This window comes from Aspergillus sclerotioniger, assembly GCF_003184525.1.
Source record: "Aspergillus sclerotioniger CBS 115572 chromosome Unknown BO94scaffold_12, whole genome shotgun sequence".
NCBI classification, from domain to species: Eukaryota; Fungi; Ascomycota; class Eurotiomycetes; order Eurotiales; family Aspergillaceae; genus Aspergillus; species Aspergillus sclerotioniger.
Window position 1 is genome coordinate 130875 of NW_020291002.1, and position 16134 is coordinate 147008.

The 16134-nt window shown below is 56.1% G+C and overlaps 7 protein-coding genes across 7 annotated transcripts; 4 read left to right on the plus strand and 3 right to left on the minus strand.

Annotated features, from left to right (window-relative positions):
- Positions 1-119: 119 nt before the first annotated feature.
- Positions 120-3991, plus strand: BO94DRAFT_623709 (putative TGF beta receptor associated protein 1). The gene is made up of 3 exons (XM_025617169.1): positions 120-357; positions 409-2978; positions 3028-3991. The coding sequence occupies exons 1-3, from the start codon at positions 201-203 to the stop codon at positions 3925-3927; spliced, it is 3627 nt and encodes a 1208-aa protein (XP_025467977.1). The 5' UTR covers positions 120-200; the 3' UTR covers positions 3928-3991.
- On the minus strand, positions 3884-5399 carry BO94DRAFT_534504 (intradiol ring-cleavage dioxygenase). Its single transcript, XM_025611568.1, has 3 exons — positions 4931-5399; positions 4363-4844; positions 3884-4292 (listed from the first exon to the last, which is right to left on the minus strand). Exons 1-3 carry the CDS (start codon positions 5165-5167, stop codon positions 4022-4024), a joined length of 990 nt encoding a protein of 329 aa, XP_025467978.1. The 5' UTR covers positions 5168-5399; the 3' UTR covers positions 3884-4021.
- Positions 5400-5934: 535 nt separating this feature from the next.
- On the minus strand, positions 5935-7966 carry BO94DRAFT_464542 (Zn(II)2Cys6 transcription factor domain-containing protein; the record flags this gene model as incomplete). The annotated part of the gene is made up of 2 exons (XM_025608071.1): positions 5935-7298; positions 7351-7966. The coding sequence occupies 2 exons, from the start codon at positions 7964-7966 to the stop codon at positions 5935-5937; spliced, it is 1980 nt and encodes a 659-aa protein (XP_025467979.1).
- Positions 7967-8101: 135 nt separating this feature from the next.
- BO94DRAFT_46070 (uncharacterized protein) lies at positions 8102-9064 on the plus strand. Its single transcript, XM_025607892.1, has 2 exons — positions 8102-8524; positions 8619-9064. The coding sequence occupies exons 1-2, from the start codon at positions 8306-8308 to the stop codon at positions 8868-8870; spliced, it is 471 nt and encodes a 156-aa protein (XP_025467980.1). The 5' UTR covers positions 8102-8305; the 3' UTR covers positions 8871-9064.
- A 1397-nt stretch (positions 9065-10461) lies between these two features.
- Positions 10462-10967, plus strand: BO94DRAFT_465023 (putative small nuclear ribonucleoprotein (LSM7); the record flags this gene model as incomplete). Its single annotated transcript, XM_025608094.1, has 3 exons — positions 10462-10666; positions 10721-10792; positions 10840-10967. The coding sequence occupies 3 exons, from the start codon at positions 10462-10464 to the stop codon at positions 10965-10967; spliced, it is 405 nt and encodes a 134-aa protein (XP_025467981.1).
- A 544-nt stretch (positions 10968-11511) lies between these two features.
- Positions 11512-13195, plus strand: BO94DRAFT_574665 (uncharacterized protein; the record flags this gene model as incomplete). Its single annotated transcript, XM_025615033.1, has 2 exons — positions 11512-12084; positions 12171-13195. Exons 1-2 carry the CDS (start codon positions 11604-11606, stop codon positions 13193-13195), a joined length of 1506 nt encoding a protein of 501 aa, XP_025467982.1. The 5' UTR covers positions 11512-11603.
- Positions 13196-13311: 116 nt separating this feature from the next.
- On the minus strand, positions 13312-15988 carry BO94DRAFT_45670 (PAN-complex poly(A)-binding subunit PAN3). Its single transcript, XM_025607712.1, has 9 exons — positions 15824-15988; positions 15640-15714; positions 15509-15563; positions 15281-15444; positions 15126-15232; positions 14880-15056; positions 14688-14832; positions 14483-14638; positions 13312-14432 (listed from the first exon to the last, which is right to left on the minus strand). The coding sequence occupies exons 1-9, from the start codon at positions 15897-15899 to the stop codon at positions 13402-13404; spliced, it is 1986 nt and encodes a 661-aa protein (XP_025467983.1). The 5' UTR covers positions 15900-15988; the 3' UTR covers positions 13312-13401.
- Positions 15989-16134: the final 146 nt, after the last annotated feature.

Sequence of the window (16134 nt, forward strand, 5' to 3'; positions counted from 1 at the left end):
TCCGTAGCAGCCTGGGCGATCGCCGATGGCAGCGGGTCCACCTGAGTCAGCAGCTAACCCCGGGCGGGTCCACCCCGACCAAAGTCGCCCGACTGAAGCACTGAAGCACTGAAGCTCCTCTCAGTTCCTGATCTTCCGTCCCCTCACTCTTCCAACTCCGTCAGGCACCACATCTCACACGACACCGAGCTGGCCTCACCATGGTGTCGGAAGAGGAGGGCGTCAGCCCGCGCAAACGCCGGAAGATTGGCCCTCCCAAAGCAGCGCCTTACGTGTTTCGATCCCTCTTCGACCAAGTGCCCTTGAATGCCGACAATGATGACGACGATGTTCACATTACCTGGGTCGAGTATTGGAGTGGGTGTTGCGATGGCCTACGGGAAAACACTGCTAATCAGGCACTTCTAGATGACAACCTGTATATCGGTACCTCTGCCGCCGAGATCCTGCATTTCGTCTGCCTCCCACCGGACCCCTCGGACAAGTCGAACGAGCCCTCATTTATCCTCGCATCGAGACTACCAATTCCCTTCTCCCAGACATCATCAGCCAAACTGCCCGGGATACAACAGATTGTGCTACTTCCGACGGTGAACAAGGCCTGTGTCCTCTGCAATGGAACGGCCACCTTCTACATGTTGCCGGAGCTCAGCCCGGCCTTCGGCAACACCAAGGTTAGCAGTTGTCGTTGGATTGGGGGGCTGGACTTGAACGCAGCGGAGGAGTTTGAGAGCCCGGTAGTCATGATCGCGGCCTCGAATCGAATCATGCTGGTGAGGATTGGCGATGATGCTCGACGAATAAGGAACATCGAGTTTCCCGGGTGCCTGGTGGCGTCGCGACGAGGCCCTATCGCTTGCGCTGCTGATACACATGCATACTCGCTGCTGGACGTGGAAAACCAGCAGAAGATCCAATTGTTTCCTGTCTCATTCTCTAGCGAGATGTCCGAGGCGGGTCAGATGGAAGCGAGATCCCCATCATCCCCCTTTGCGAGCTCACCTGTGGCGGAGAACCACGCGCATGACAGAAGCTTTGGTCCCAACACGTTCGCGGGGATGCTGCAGCCGAAATCCCAGCCTACCCCACACGATAGGTCAACCTCAGTCACCCCCGAGCTATCTCCCGTTTCAGGGACTCCGAGACGGTCAATCTCGAAGGACCGAGCAGAAAGTGCTTCCCCAAGAATATCTCCCGCCCACTCAGCCCGCGACTCGCAGCCCAGCCCAGATGATCGAAAACCGCTCCCTGCCGTACCAAAGCAGCCACCCACACAGTTGAAGCCTCATGTGCTGTCACCAACCCCGTCGGAGTTCCTGCTCGTTAGGGGAACCGATGCGACCGAGCCTGGAGTTGGCATGTTTGTCAACGTCGACGGTGATGTGGTTCGCGGCACGATAACGTTTCACAAGTATCCGGAGTCGATTGTGATTGACAAGGGCGACGAAAACCACATGATACCATCCCCGGAGAATACGCACGAGGAGCTTCTTCTTGCTGTCATCGAGTCAGAAACAGATGGCCAACCACGGAAGTTCTTGGAAGTACAGCTCTGGGATGTCGATCCCGCGGAGGCTGAGGACCATAAAACCTGGGTAGAAATCCCGTCCACCCACGACACGCAACCCACCCCGGTTGGCCTATGTCACACGCTCAGCCCAAGCAAGCTCGAGATATCCGAGTTAGGGGACTTGCTGCGCATGGTTCGTCTGAAAACCCCGTTATTGTCGCCCCATGTGCCCGCACATGACCCGAGAACACAAGCATCTATCGAACAACTACAGAAGGAAAAGGAGCTATCCGAGGCCCAGGTGACCGACTCGGACGGCTCGAAGAAAGGCGAGCATGGCTGGGAGGTGGAGCGAAATGCCGAAGAAGCCAGGTTTGCGCGTGAATTGGGCCAAACGCAGAGCAGCATGGTGATGTGGAACGGCAACCAGATCTGGCGGGTGGTGAGAAACCCACTCACCACACAGCTCAACGATGCTCTGCAAAATGCTCAAGAGGCTGGCACTGGCGACTCAAGGGCCTTCAACAGGAATGCAATTGCCGATATTATCCATCACGTGCAGACGACAGAGCCCAAGTCCGAGTCGGAATTCCTGGGATTGAATTATGTGAAGCAGAAAGCAAGTTTACTTCTTTTTGCGGATCTCGTGTTCATGGACCCGGCTGTGCGGAAAACCACGATTATCGACGACACGGAGCGAGCTCTCATCGTCGGGAACCTGGATCCCCGCATCGCCTTGCTGCTGGTCCCCTTGTTGCGACGCGAGGTTCTCCAGGGCCCGCAGGGAATCTGGGTTCATGCCGGTCTGGCGGAAATTACGGAGGCCTATGTCCAGCAGCTCGAGAAGACTACAGACTCCAGTATTTCTGACAGCGCGGTCCTGGACATGCTCAAGCGATTCCTCTTCTCCTGGCAACAAAAGAGGGGTTACGGCAGTATCACAGATGAGACGTATGTCTTTGACAGCGTCGATGCGGCCATCCTCCACCTGATTCTAGAGCAAGACGCACAGATGTCGGCCGAACAGCGCTCGCACTCTTCAATCCGCGCGGAACTGAACCGCCTGGTGGACAACTGGAAGGGCAACTTTGACCGGGCGGTGGCGTTACTAGAAAGCTACCGGCGACTCTTTGTGCTGAGCCGACTGTATCAGAGTCAGAAGATGTCGCGAAACGTCCTCAAGACGTGGCGGCGCATCATCGAAGGCGAGGAAGACCGCGGCGGTGAGGTTACTATCGCTGGGACGGAGGCGCAGATGCGCCGGTACCTGGTCAAGATTAAAGACGTGCAGCTAGTTGAGGAGTACGGAGCATGGCTCGCCCAGCGCAACCCCACCCTGGGCATACAGGTGTTCTCTGACGGGACGAGCCGAGTCAAGCTGGAGACCTTAGATGTTGTCCGCTTGCTTAAAGAGCACGCGCCCAACGCAGTCCAAGCGTACCTGGAACACCTCGTCTTTGTCCGAAACGTAAGCTCACTCACCATCCTTTCAATAAATCCATGCTAACAAACTCTAGCACACTCAATACGCGGACGACCTGCTCTCCTATTACCTGGACACCGTGCTCTCCGTTCTCGAGTCCTCTCCAGAGGCCCGAGCCTCGCTCGCAGAATCATACTCTACATATCGCGCACTCCAACCACCCAAGCCAACATACATGAACTTCATTACCGAGAACACGCCAGCAGAGCCATGGTGGCAATCACGGCTTCGACTCCTACAACTACTCGGCGGCGGCAGCGGCGGGCACTTCTCCTCACTGCCGTCGCGCAACCTAACCTACTCCATCCCGGCAGTCCTAGCGCGCATCGAGCCATTCCAGAAAGAGCTCGTGTCAGAGTCAGTGATACTCGATGGACTGCAGGGCCGCCACCGCGAGGCTCTTCACTTGTTGACGCACGGACTGGGCGACTACGACTCGGCGGTGCGGTACTGCCTCTTTGGTGGGCCGCGCAGCACCAGCTCGACGGGGGCGCTGGCCGAGTTCGCGGACCGAACCCTGCAATCTGAGCTCTTCCGCTACCTGCTCGACGAGTTCCTGCACATCCAGGATCCGTCGGAGCGGATCGAGCGGACGAGCGACCTGCTGGGTCGGTTTGCGGCGTGGTTCGACGTGGGCGAGGTGCTGCGCGTCGTGCCGGATGACTGGAGCGTGGATATCCTGAGCGGGTTTTTGGGGCATGTGTTCCGGGTGCTAATCTCCGAGGGCCGTGAGGTGCGGATCGAACGGGCGCTCAGCGCGGGACTGAACCTGCGCATCGGGACGGAGTACATTGCCGGGGTGGAAAAGGTCGGGGGTTGGGTGGAGGATGAGGGAGGGTTACGACGACTGAAGGAGGGCGCTGCCAAGGCCGAGGAGGCAAAAGACCTGGGGAGTGACTTTGGAGACATGGTGGGGGCGGATGCCGCCACCTGACATGGATCATGAATGATGTATATACAACAACCGCATAAGATACAATACCACATTCTAATGGACGAATGATATATGACGAACAAGATGACCTAGATCAATCCAGATCCGGCACCGGCAACCCATTGACAATGCGCACTTTGCGGCCCAATTTATCCAGCGCCTCCTTGGAGTTCCTGGCGCGCAGCTCGCTCGTCTCCTCGTCCGACACCAGAACAAAGTCGTATGTGAGCAGAGCATGATCCTCAGCGACGCCGTATTTGGCCGCGTACTCCGGACCCGCGCGACCGATATCGACCACAAGGGAGTCTTTGACGCCGAAGACAGCATCGGAGGTTTCGTAAGGATCGCTGCGGAGATAAAGGGCTCTGCACACCCAGCACCAGTTAGCATTCATCATCCCCCCCTCCAAATCCAGATAAAAAAGGGAAAACCCACGTAATTAAATGATCGAACCCCACCCCCTCAAACATAAAATGCATATGCGACGGCCTATACGGATGCCTGCCAAGTTTCTTCAACAACTTCCCCACCGGCCCATCATGCGGAATTGGGTACGGAACTGGGGTAATCGCACGGAACCAAAACACTCCCTCCTTGTCACTGGTCATTACGCAGCGGCCATCGGGCCCTTCCCGGCCCGGGTACTGCACATCATAGTGGCCCGTGGAATCGGTTTCCCAGATATCGATCTTCACGTTGGGGATGGGGTTACCGTGGGTGTCGTGGATGGTGCAGACGACGAGGAGGGGTTCGCCGGCGGGATCGTGGGAGATGGAGGCGCCCGGGGCGAGGGGCGCGGCGTCATGGGTGTGGAAGGGGCCGAGGACGGTACCTTCGGTGCTGTGGGGAGGTTTGGGGTGGTCGATAGAGTCAACGAGGATGGAGAGGCCGAGGATGTCGGAGAGGAGGATAAATTCCTGTTCATTGGTTCATTTTATGCCATTTGAATTGGGTTGGCTATTTCTGAGGTGGAGAGGGGATATTGGATGGAATGGTTTCTTACCTGCCTCACATCCGAACAAATCTTCCCCACTTCCGTGAGGAACCGTAATCCCGTCATCCACTCGTCTGTGCTGAGGCGCGTCTCACGCGCAAAGTCGTGGAGGTGGGTAACTAGTCGTTCGAGGACATACTTCATTCGCTCATCTTTGCAAAGGGAGTTGATCTGGATGACGTTCTCGGTGATGTTGTCGACCGTGAGGTCTTTCATTGGGGGGATGGTGACGTCGCTGGGGTCCATTTTTATTTCTTGCTGGGGATGTTTGTGGGGATATATAAGTATGGGGGATGATTTGCTCGGGGTCAATTGGATGGGTAGAAAGAGGAGGTGAGAGAGATAGAAAAAGAGAAAGAGAAAGAGAAAGAGATGGAAGAAGGGAGAGCAGAGACCATTAAGAGGGGATGTTGCTGTGGGGAGGAAGGAACGAGGGAGGGATAGTGGAAGTCAATGAAGTATAGAAAGTTGAACTAGGAAGGAACGCCCACCTGCGGGGTGGATTTCCCCCACATTGCTGCACTCCAGACCGGGCTAGCCATTACATGATTACACCGTATTGTGGGTGACGCCCGCCGACTGGCTGGATCCCTCCGGATGGGGGCCTACGTAAGCATCACTCAGCCGATCGGCTATGCCCATTTCCGATTTCATCCTTACTTACCCTCACTCATTATTCATACTGGCCATTATTGACGACCAAGTAATGACAGGAGAGTGGCCGGAAATGATCGACAGGGTGGGGTGATGCAGCATTGGCCATCCATGTACGAGTACATAGTCATGTATCTACATATGCTGAAGTACTGTGTACCGTACCATCCGCGGGGTGCCAGCGGATCATCCATCGGCAGTTCGCGCCCCTGCGGCAATGATTAACTCCGACATGCAACAGACAACTCCAACTATCCAGCCCAGGTATACAGGCATGCAATCATCAATTCAAACCCGGGATATCCGCTAACTCGCTCAATCAAAAACCCTAGATACAACTCCTCCCAATGTACACCCAACTATGCCCGCACTAGCTTCCGCTCCCGTTCGCGCTCCTGCTCGCGCTCGCGCTCCCGCTCGTTGCTCACCTCATGTCCTTCCTTGACTGCCGCTGCCACCCTCGAGTGGTGATCCACCGTGTCCAGGATCGCCTGCATCAGCCGCTGGTTCGCATCCGGATCGTCATCCTCTGCTTCCGCGTGCCGATGCAGGCTGACCCGCCGGTCATGGCTCACCACGCTGCTCCCATGCATCTCGCTCATCGCCCGCCGCGGCGATACCTCCTTCGCCAGCGCCATCCCCGCCACAGGACCCGCCGTTGGCGCAGATTCGCGGCGCACACTGAACTCCGACGGGCCCTCGCGCTCATGCTCCCGATGATGCTCCCGCTCATGCTCCCGGTGGTGCTCCCGCTCGCGCTCGCGCTCGCGATGTCGCTCGAGTTCCCGGTGCCGCGCAGCCTCCCGATGCCGTTCCGCCTCCAACAACATCGGCCCAGTGACGGGAGTCGGGGCCACGGATGATGGCGCCGGCACGGGAGTGGGCAAGGGGTTGGGCGAAGACACCTCCTTTGACGGCGGGTCCTCCGCCCGCTCCCGGGACGTGCGGTCCACCCGGGTCTCGCGCAATTCGTCTTCCTTGACATCCTTCCAGGAACACTTGGCATGCTTCTTGGTGCACCCCATGCACGCCGTCAGGTTCTTCAGGCAATCCATGTGCAGCCGGCGACACCGATCGCAGGGCGGCAGGATGCGCTCGCCCCGCTGCAGCTCCTCCATGCGGGCCACCATTTCCATCTTGTGCGGGCCCCCATCGTCTTTCTCGTGGTGGTGGGACTTGGGTGGGGGCAGGAGCGAGGATGGTGTGTTGGGGATGGCCACCGTAGCCGGGGCCGAGGCGAACATGTTGTAGTCGGCTGCATCCGACGCTCGCGGCCGGGGCCGGGAGGACTGTCGGCTGCTGGAATCGGGCCCCTCTTCGTAACTGCGCGCCTGGCGGTCCTGCGTAGTAAAGAATTTCTTCATCAGCTCGGCGCGCGTCGTCGGCGAAGCACCCTTGATGGAGGTGCCGTTGATGATGGTCACGTTGTCCGTGTTGGAATGCGAGAACATGAACTGCGACGACAGCGCATTCTCCTCCACCATGGCTTCGCCCGCGCCGGGCCGGCCGGTATTCACGGCGACAAAGCCGGTGGAGGGAGATTGAGCGCTGGCCGGGGTGCTGCCGTTCAGTGGGTTCTGGCCATGGCCATTGGCCTCGCGCCACGCCGGGCTGATGGAGCGATGTTGTTGCGAATGGAGAGATGTGTCGTTCTCCCGACGCGTAACAATCGCCGTGCGGCGATTCTTCAGGCGATGGTTGAGTTGGCGGGCGCGGGCGGACACTAACGAGTTGGATTAGACTTGGGCTCTGGTAGGACTAGACGGAGTGCGTACCCTGGTCGGCCACCTGGATGATATGTAGGAGATTCTTCTCCAGAATCTCCAATGCGCCCAATTCCTTTTCTTCGTCCTCGATGATCGGCTGCGGAGGAATCATCTTCTGCGGCATACCCGATGCGATCAACACAAAGTCCTCCTCACTAATCTCGACCCGACACTGCTTGGTGTAAAACTGGCAGACCCGCACCCCGTTGCGGGACTTCTCCAGATTGAACTGCTCGGGCTTGTTCTTGGCAAACTCGACCACATCCAGCCAAGTCACATTGGGCGAGTCCTTGCCATGCGATTTGAGAACGCGGGGCGGCCCGTCAAACAGGCGCTCGAAGCGCTTGATCAGGATGGGTCCCAGAGGGCACGCGCCCAAATTGCCGGCGATGCTTTCGTGCCGCTGTAGGACTCCATCGTATTCGCCAATGAGATGGATGATGGCGGTCATGTTGTCATCGATCGAGACGAGGGGGAGGTTGTCCGGGTATTGCCGGGCCAGGTAGTTGATCTGCAGGTGATTGGAATGCGTCTTGGGAACTTTGGACGCGATAGGAGCGAAATCGCCGGAAGGAGAACGAGGCCGTTTACTGGACGGCTCAGCCGTCGCGGTTCTGGACTCCATGGCGATGCCAGGCGAGGAAAGCGACCAGAGAAAGGGAAATTGTAACAAAGCGAGGAGTCGCGAGGAGAAAATACGGGGCGGGGAGGGGGGAGAAAAAGGGTTTATAGATTTCGAGGGAATGAGTAATGAGAACGCTGGCGAAAGACGGGCTGCCGATGGCGGAGCATCAGGCTCCAGAGTGCGGGTTCAGGTTCAGCCACTGGGCTGCGCGTGCTACTTTCGAGTTAGGTAATCGCGACCCCAACGAAAATCTTGGGAAATGAGGGGAGAGATGAGATCAGTGGGTGGGAAATTGGAAAACGTGGGGGAGGAAAAAGAGATTGAGGAAGAATCCAGAGGATGGGTAGAGGAAGGGTGGAAATGTGGGAGAGGGAGAGAGGGAGGGAGAGGAGAAGAGAGAAGAACGGGGGGATGGGGGAGGAGAGGAGTCGAGGACAGGACGGAGAGGAGAAAGAGGAGGAGGAGGAGGAGATGGGGGGGAGGCAAGAAGGAAAGTTAGGAGGACGAACCAGACACAGACAGACAGAGAGACACCGGGTGGACGAGAGACGAGGAGCCGTTAGGCGGGTTAGTACGGAGTCGGAGCCCTCGTTGGGGTCGGAGGGTTCTGGTACGTAGATAATAATAATAATAATAAAAAAGGCACTGACAGGATAAGAGGAATTGCCAGTTGCTAGTCAAGACTAGTAGCCCAGAGGACCTAAAGACTGAGAGTAGAAAGATAGAATGCAGGGACGGGACGGTGGAAGGGGTGGCCAATGAACGAGCCAAATGGCTGCTGGTGACGCTGCGGATGGCGGAACGGGCGAGAGGATGGATGGATGGAGATTCCAGGCAGTTGGCAGCCCCCCTCCTCATTGGTAGCTGGATGGCCGATGCCGAGTGGACCGAGCTAAGCTGCTAAGGAAGGGCCTGCAAGTGGGCGATGGCGATCTTCCGCAAAACAAATGGTAGCCTGATCACGCTGCGACGATAGGGATGGGCTCCCCGCGGGTGTTGGGTTTGATTAGTTGGGACCCGCGCATCGGTTGATAGTTGAGATTGCAGACCATCCCCAGATCCAACCCGACTAGGTTGACTCTCCCCAAGACTGTGAAAGATCAGAAAGACTTGACTTCACTCTAGTTCAGTTCAGTTCTTGTTTCTGTCTCAGAGGACGAATGACCGGCTGCGGCTTACCTAAGGGAGGGCGGAGTCCCGCCGGGCTGTTCCGCTGGCCATTCGGTGAGCGTGACCCGTCATGACCATACTGTCATACACCGCACCGTTATCAGCCCGGGGCCAGTCCAGACCGGGGCAGCCATGGCCTGTCCTACACTCCTACTTACTCTCTGAGTATTACGCCTTGGGCCCGGTCATCGAAGGTTCCCATGTTTGTGGTAGATGGCCTTGCCGCTGGCCCGCTATTGATTGGTCTGCAGAGGACTGACGCAGAGAGAAGCACCGAAGCAGAGCACCCCCGAAGCTGCATCTCCGACAATCCTCCCTTATCAGCATTGCTCCGACCCCAAGCGCATGCGTCTGGGGTTTCAACTGCCCCTTGCGGACGGACCACCAGGTATCTAGTAGGTAACTAGGTATAGCACCACGACCGCTATCGAGTATCGACATGTTGTCCTTTGGTTGGGGATGGATGCCCCGTCTTTGCCGAGACTGGACCAATGGGTCCATCTGGTTGGCGTGATAACAAGGTCAACCTGAAGGGTTTGCACAGGGGAGCCGCCCGGAAGCCGGCCTGGGCCAGCTCATCCTTCGGACGGGGGTCGCGCTCCGCCCGTAGTGAGCCGAAGCAAGACGAACATTGAGCTCCGTCTTCCGTACCACCACGCCGTCCTACACGGTCATTTTCGGACGCTAGACTGACGGGGGGGGATATAGGTAAGTGACGGGAGAGTTTCTCTTGTGCAAGGTACGGCAGGGTGAAGATGGCTGCCTAAAAAGCGCTCATAGTGCAACTAGCAAGCAAGCAAGAGGGAGGGAGGAAATTTGGCGCGTGTCCGACACTGGCCGTGTTCCAGCCAGCCCCAGGCCATGATACACGCTAGGCCGGCCCGGTGGTCAGGTACCGTCAGCGTCAGCCGCGTGACAGGCTCGGTTTTGTACCGGGTCACCCGTAAAGAGTTTTCCTCCCAGCGTCGACCCCGTGACCTGAGCCGAGCACCTCATGAGTTGCAGCGGTGGTTGTCTGGTTGTCTGGTAGGTAATATTGCTGCTCTGCTGCAAAAATCCCTCATACATCATCCATCCATCCCATCCCATCCTATCCTTTCCGCCCCGTGAATCCCCGTCGGTCCAATCTAGTTTTCGTCCACACCGGTGCCATTTCTGATCCCACCTCAGTTTCACATCCCAATCACTCCGACTCTGCCATCCCGTCTGCTTTCCCCTCCTTCCCTCATTTTTGCCCGACACCGCATTATCTAATCAACACCACTTTAATTGGCCCAACCCAACCCACACATCTACTCCCACGACACTCTAACCCCCAGCCAAGCATGTCCGAAAGAGGTTCGTTCCGTGGAGGTGCCCGCGGCCGCGGCGGAGGTTATGACCGCGCCGGCGGTCGTGGCGCCCACAAGAGTGGCGGTGCCGGTGGCGGTGCTCAGCAGCAGCAGGAGAAGCCCAAGAAGGAAAACATCCTCGACCTCAACAAGTACATGGACAAGGAGGTGCGCGTTAAGTTTAACGGTGGCCGCGAGGGTATGCTATTATTCTGATCTCCCTTGTATTGTAATTCTTGCTCACCCACTCTAGTTACTGGTCTTCTGAAGGGATACGACCAGCTTATGAACCTGGTCCTGGATGATGTCAAGGAAGGCATGCGCGGTAGGTGTCCTCACTCCCTTTACCATATACTTTACTGATGAACCCAGATGACGAGGGTAACGAGAACACCCGCTCGCTTGGCCTGATCGTGGCCCGTGGTACTCTCATTGTCCTGATCTCCCCCGCCGACGGCAGCGAGGAAATCGCCAATCCTTTCGTGCAGCCCGAAGAGTAAGCATGTTTCGATAGACATGCAGTAGCTAGATGGGCCTGCGCTAGGCTCCGTTTGAACCAGCCGTGGCGCCGTCGCGTGATGAATGACGAGATGGCTGCTCGGCAGTCGTCGACCTCACGATCCAGAGATATGGTCGTTGAGTCCACGTCTATCTGTTGATGAGTCCGCTGTGAGCGGTGATTACACTACGAGGCCGATGATGAAATGTATTATGTGCGCCTTGAGCGTTGATCTTGTATGTGCATTGGGATGCGCGGATACACCGAGCAAAATAATCAATCATGGGTAGACAATGGGTATATCTGTATCTTTGAGTCGTAGACTACTAGTATTGTCTGTCAGTCATGACTGGACATGACATCAGTGGATGTCGTCATGAACCTTGTGTGTGCAGTTAAGCTGACGACGCGACGGACTAAGTTTGGTCTGGGCCCTTCGATTGGCCTGGAGCTAGTCTCGATCGTAGATAGTCGCATCGTCATCCAGGATCGTCCATCTAAATATATCTCCATCATGTCCAATCTCCAATATCCAACATCCAACACACAAACATCAAAACACAACACATAATCTACCTCCACCCCCCGTACATATCAACATCTTGCACATAGCCTGTCTACCAGTGGTCACGACAGAATGAAACTCCCCCTCTGGCCCCTCGTGGCCCTCCCTCTCTCCGCCGCCCTCCACCACCCCCAAGTACCTCTCCAGGATGCCACCAACGATGTCGATATCGATATCGATATCGAACCCGATCTGGATAATCTCGACCTCGACAGCCTAACCACCTCGCTAGCCTGTGCCCTGCACCACTCCACGACCGACACCTGGAGCAGCTACATCGACGACCTCGACAGCACCGAAACCTCGACTCTACCCCAGTCCCTGTCCCAACTACCTCCGCCCTTCCGCCATCCCTCTCCACCCCCATTCCACCGCCATCCGCCCTCCAACAAGAGTCTCTACGACCTCATCCTCTCCGACCCCGACACCACCATCCTCGCCAAATTCATCAGCCACGACCAAGACCTCACCGACCTCCTCAACACCACCTCATCCAACCTAACCTTTTTCGCCCCAACCGACGACGCCATCCGCCGAATTCACCATCACTACCGTCACCATCACCCCCACCACCACACCAGCAACAACAATAACAACAACAAAAACGATGACCACGACCATCACCGCAACCCCCCCAAGTCCTTCATCCGCACCATCCTAACCTACCACACCATCAACAGCACCTACTCCCCCGCCGACCTCTTCCACACCCACACCCTCCCCACAACCCTAACCTCCGCGCTTCTCACCCCCCAAACACCCCCTCCACCAACTCTCTCCCGCAACGCCTCACCATCCACCCAACCTGGAAAGGCCTCACCCTGAACTTCTACGCCCACATCACCTCCCTCGACCACCGCGCCTCAAACGGCAACCTCTACCACATCGATTCCGTCCTCCTTCCACCTCTCCCATCCCTAACGCTCCTGAACCTCGTCCCTACGGAATTCAGCACGTTTGTATTAGCACTATACAAAACGGGCTTGGATGGGTGGTTGAATCTTACCACCACCACCACTGCCACTCATTTCTCTTCCTCTTCCGATCCCCAAGAAAAAGGAGACGAAGAAGAAAAGGGCGGATTAACACTATTCATACCAAATAACGTGGCCTTCGAGCACACATTCTCCAAGCTCACCTCAGCATGGTTGTTCAATTCACCCCGGGGGTTGAAATATCTCGCCGCGTTGGTCAAATATCATATTGTTCCGAGGGAGACGTTGTATTCGGATACGTTGTATAGGAGGGATGGGGAGGTGGTGGGGTTTGGGTTGAAGGGGTTGGTGAGGGTTACGTTGAAGAGTCTTTTGTCTGGGGAGCATTGTGATGAGGGTGGGGATGGGGAGGGAGATGGGAATGGGGATGTGATTGTTGATGTGGGTCGGTTCGGTCCGTATGCTTCGCTTCGAGTGAATGGGTTTCAGCGTGTCAAGGTGGCGGATCTGGTGGCGGAGGAGGGGAATGGGCATGTTTTGGATAGGGTGTTGGTTCCGCCGAGGAGGGTGGAGGGGAGGGTTGTGGATGAGGGTAAGGAAGAGGAAATGGAGGGGGAGATTGGGATGGAGGAGTTGAAGAGGAGGTTGGTGGGGTTTGTTGATGAGGAGGATGAGGATGAGGATGAATTTGACTATGACTATATGGGTGAGGGATCGACTGAACTGTAAATTGATATATGTTTGGTATTCAAGCATAAAAGCAACTACATTTCTAACAATGGCGTCTTATCTTCATGTATATGTCCCTGCCTCCATCCGGGCTTCACCAAGATCGAGCCAGACATAGGAAACCCCTGCTCCTCCACGAGGCATCGGCTGTCGTGATCTCGTAACACTATCCGTTCACTTATATATCCACCTTCCGTAGAAGATGCCTAGTGAAGCCGTCGCCCTGACGGCTTCAACAGCGCTTGGAAGGACGACTCCAGAGCCTTCTTGAGCTCCTTATAGCTGACAACAAAGCAACTCTGCTCATCCCGGCTCACCAACGTGATCTTCTCGTCAGACCCCGCGTCCAGCTTGTTCAGGCACATCAACACATGGCCCAGATCAACCGCCGCGTCACCCTGCGCATCCACTTGGTGGAAGACGTAGTCCCGGAAGATCTTCAGGAAGTACCGCTCCCCGTTCTCGGACCACTGCCGATCATGATCATACTCTGGACGCTCGTTCACAAAGTTCAATTTCGTCATCAGTCGCACGAGGCGCCCATTCTCGAGTTCGCGACTCAGGTCTGACGTGAGTTGGTCATCCAGGTGTAGAGCCGAGTCAAAAGTCGACATCAACTGCGACGAGATGCCCGTGATAAAGATATCAATGTTGCGATCCTGGTCCTTCTGCAGCCCGTTGAGCAGCCAAAAGACCGAGTTCTTCAGTTGCGGACTGTACGCCCGCGTGAAATGCTCCATCGCCTTCGTAGGGTTGTGCATCACAGTGGGCTGGTTGGCGCCCAAGGTGACGATCAGCTGCCCAAAATTGACGAGATCCTGCCGCTGCAGTTCGGCCACCGATCGCTGCGTGTCGAACTGAACAACGTCCATGACAGCGCAGGCATTCAGACGAATGCGGTTCCGCCCAGTCAGCAAAATCTTACTGGCGTCAATGATTCTGGCAGCTATCCCGTTGCTATGAATCGCCTTGAGAGCATTGGCGATCTGAGTCATATAACCCCAGATGACCTGTTCCGGGATGTGCGTGTTATGGCGCCCCTGGAACCGGTTTCCTGCCCCGAGGTGCTGCTCCGCAAGCGTCTTCGACAAGGGATGGTAGTCGGTGACAAAGATCAACGAGCTGTCCTGGAAGCTTCGACTGGTAAATGCATCGTGGACTGTCACGACACTGCCGTTGCATACTCGTTTCCAGGCTTGCACGGAGCGGATAGCCTTTTCATTCGTCAATCGAAAGCCTGCAGACGTTAATACCAAAAGGAACCAGGTAAGCTGATGGAATATTTACCCTCGAGCCTTCGGAGAGCATAGAAGTTCCCATCCTTGCTGGACTGGGCTTTGTAAACCCAACTGGGGAATCCAAAGATGGTGGCATTTTTTTGATGGTTAAGATCGAGCGGGACAAGGGAGTGGAAGTAATCCACCTGAGCAGGTAGCTGGGTATCTATCTCGAGTCAGCGTCGTTAAGCGTGTAGATTGATGGCGTCACATACTTGGCAAGGTCTGAAGAGTCGCTGCCGACTTCTTCTGCATTTCTTCTCGAAGGTCATTCGGCAGGAAGAGGTCGTGCACATTCCGTTGATAGCCCAGTGTGTTCTGGCTATGGGGCCCGATCGGAGCATAAAGATGATATTGAACCTAACCAATGAGTTTGAATGTTCCGGCCAAAAGTTCGGGTGACTTACAGGCTGCTGGAACCCGGACTGGTTCGCAAAGAAGGCCCCGTTGAGCGCCGCCGCAGTGTCATGAGAGAATGGATTGGCTTGCACCGGGCCGACAGCGTTGGCGGCGGAAAGGGGATTTGGGGCAGTCACAAAAGGATCAAAGGCACTCGTGCTGGGAACACCAGCGCTGCCATTTCCCTGTAGATCCGATCGGTTAGCTCTGCGAGACAGCGCTTAAACCGGACAATAGAACCCCAGCCAGCTTACCATATGCGAAGTATCAAAGCCCTGAGGTACAAATTCTTGTACCTCTGCCACAGACCAATCGGGGGTCATTGTGCCTGGTCGGGTGGTTGGAGTACTCGAGTTAGATCCTGATCGTGGTCAGATAACCCTCGCAATCCAATCCCGGTATGACGTACGTGAGGATATACTCCTGGGTTGAAAGGGAGCTGCGCTCGCAGCCTTGGGCGATATTGTTGTGATTTTCTTCATGCTCGCTGATGAAGTAGTGGGGGACGATCCGTTGGACGATAATATAGATGGAGTAAAACTGGGGGAGTCGACGTTGAGCCGCTTCTTATGGCTGCCAAACTGGTGAGTTGCCGTTCACTCTGACATCAACGCTGCACTCTCCCGGGTGTGCCAACCTATCTGATTGATATGCCGAGTTCACTTTATGCGGGTCATGATTGAAGGCGCACCCTTCACAAACAATGGACGGTTAGACGGATCCCAGCGAGCATGTCATGTGAAACAATGGTAAGAGATAGCGCCGCACCTTTATCTTCGTACCGGCATCGACCATATATGGTCACATTGCGACAAAGCGTGTCTTTCGCATTCTCTAGAAGGTCAGGATGCCGCAAAGTTAGTTGGAATGTCCAGACGAGCACGAGCCGATGGGAGCTTGGTTGACCCCTCCCGAGCGGCATGCCGTGCGACAAAGTCATAGCCAGACTAACCTCGTGTCTTCATTTTCGGAGACCCCGTCCCACGGCGAGCGTCATCCAGCGTAGCTGACTTCCCCGTGGTAGCCATGGTACTTCTTTAGGATCCACAGTTGGGCGCGGATTAACGGAGAGGTATATCCATTGAGTCAAAGAAAACCGGTCGACCTAATCTGTCTAGAGGATACCACATTCCCCAACGGAGGAGACCCGTAGAATAGCCTAATAATCCGAGATGCTTTCGTCGACTTGTCGAGGTGATAGTCGCTGATGGTGGCTGATGGCAGGGGAAATGTTCCGCAACAGCCAAGGACGGCTGGCTGGCT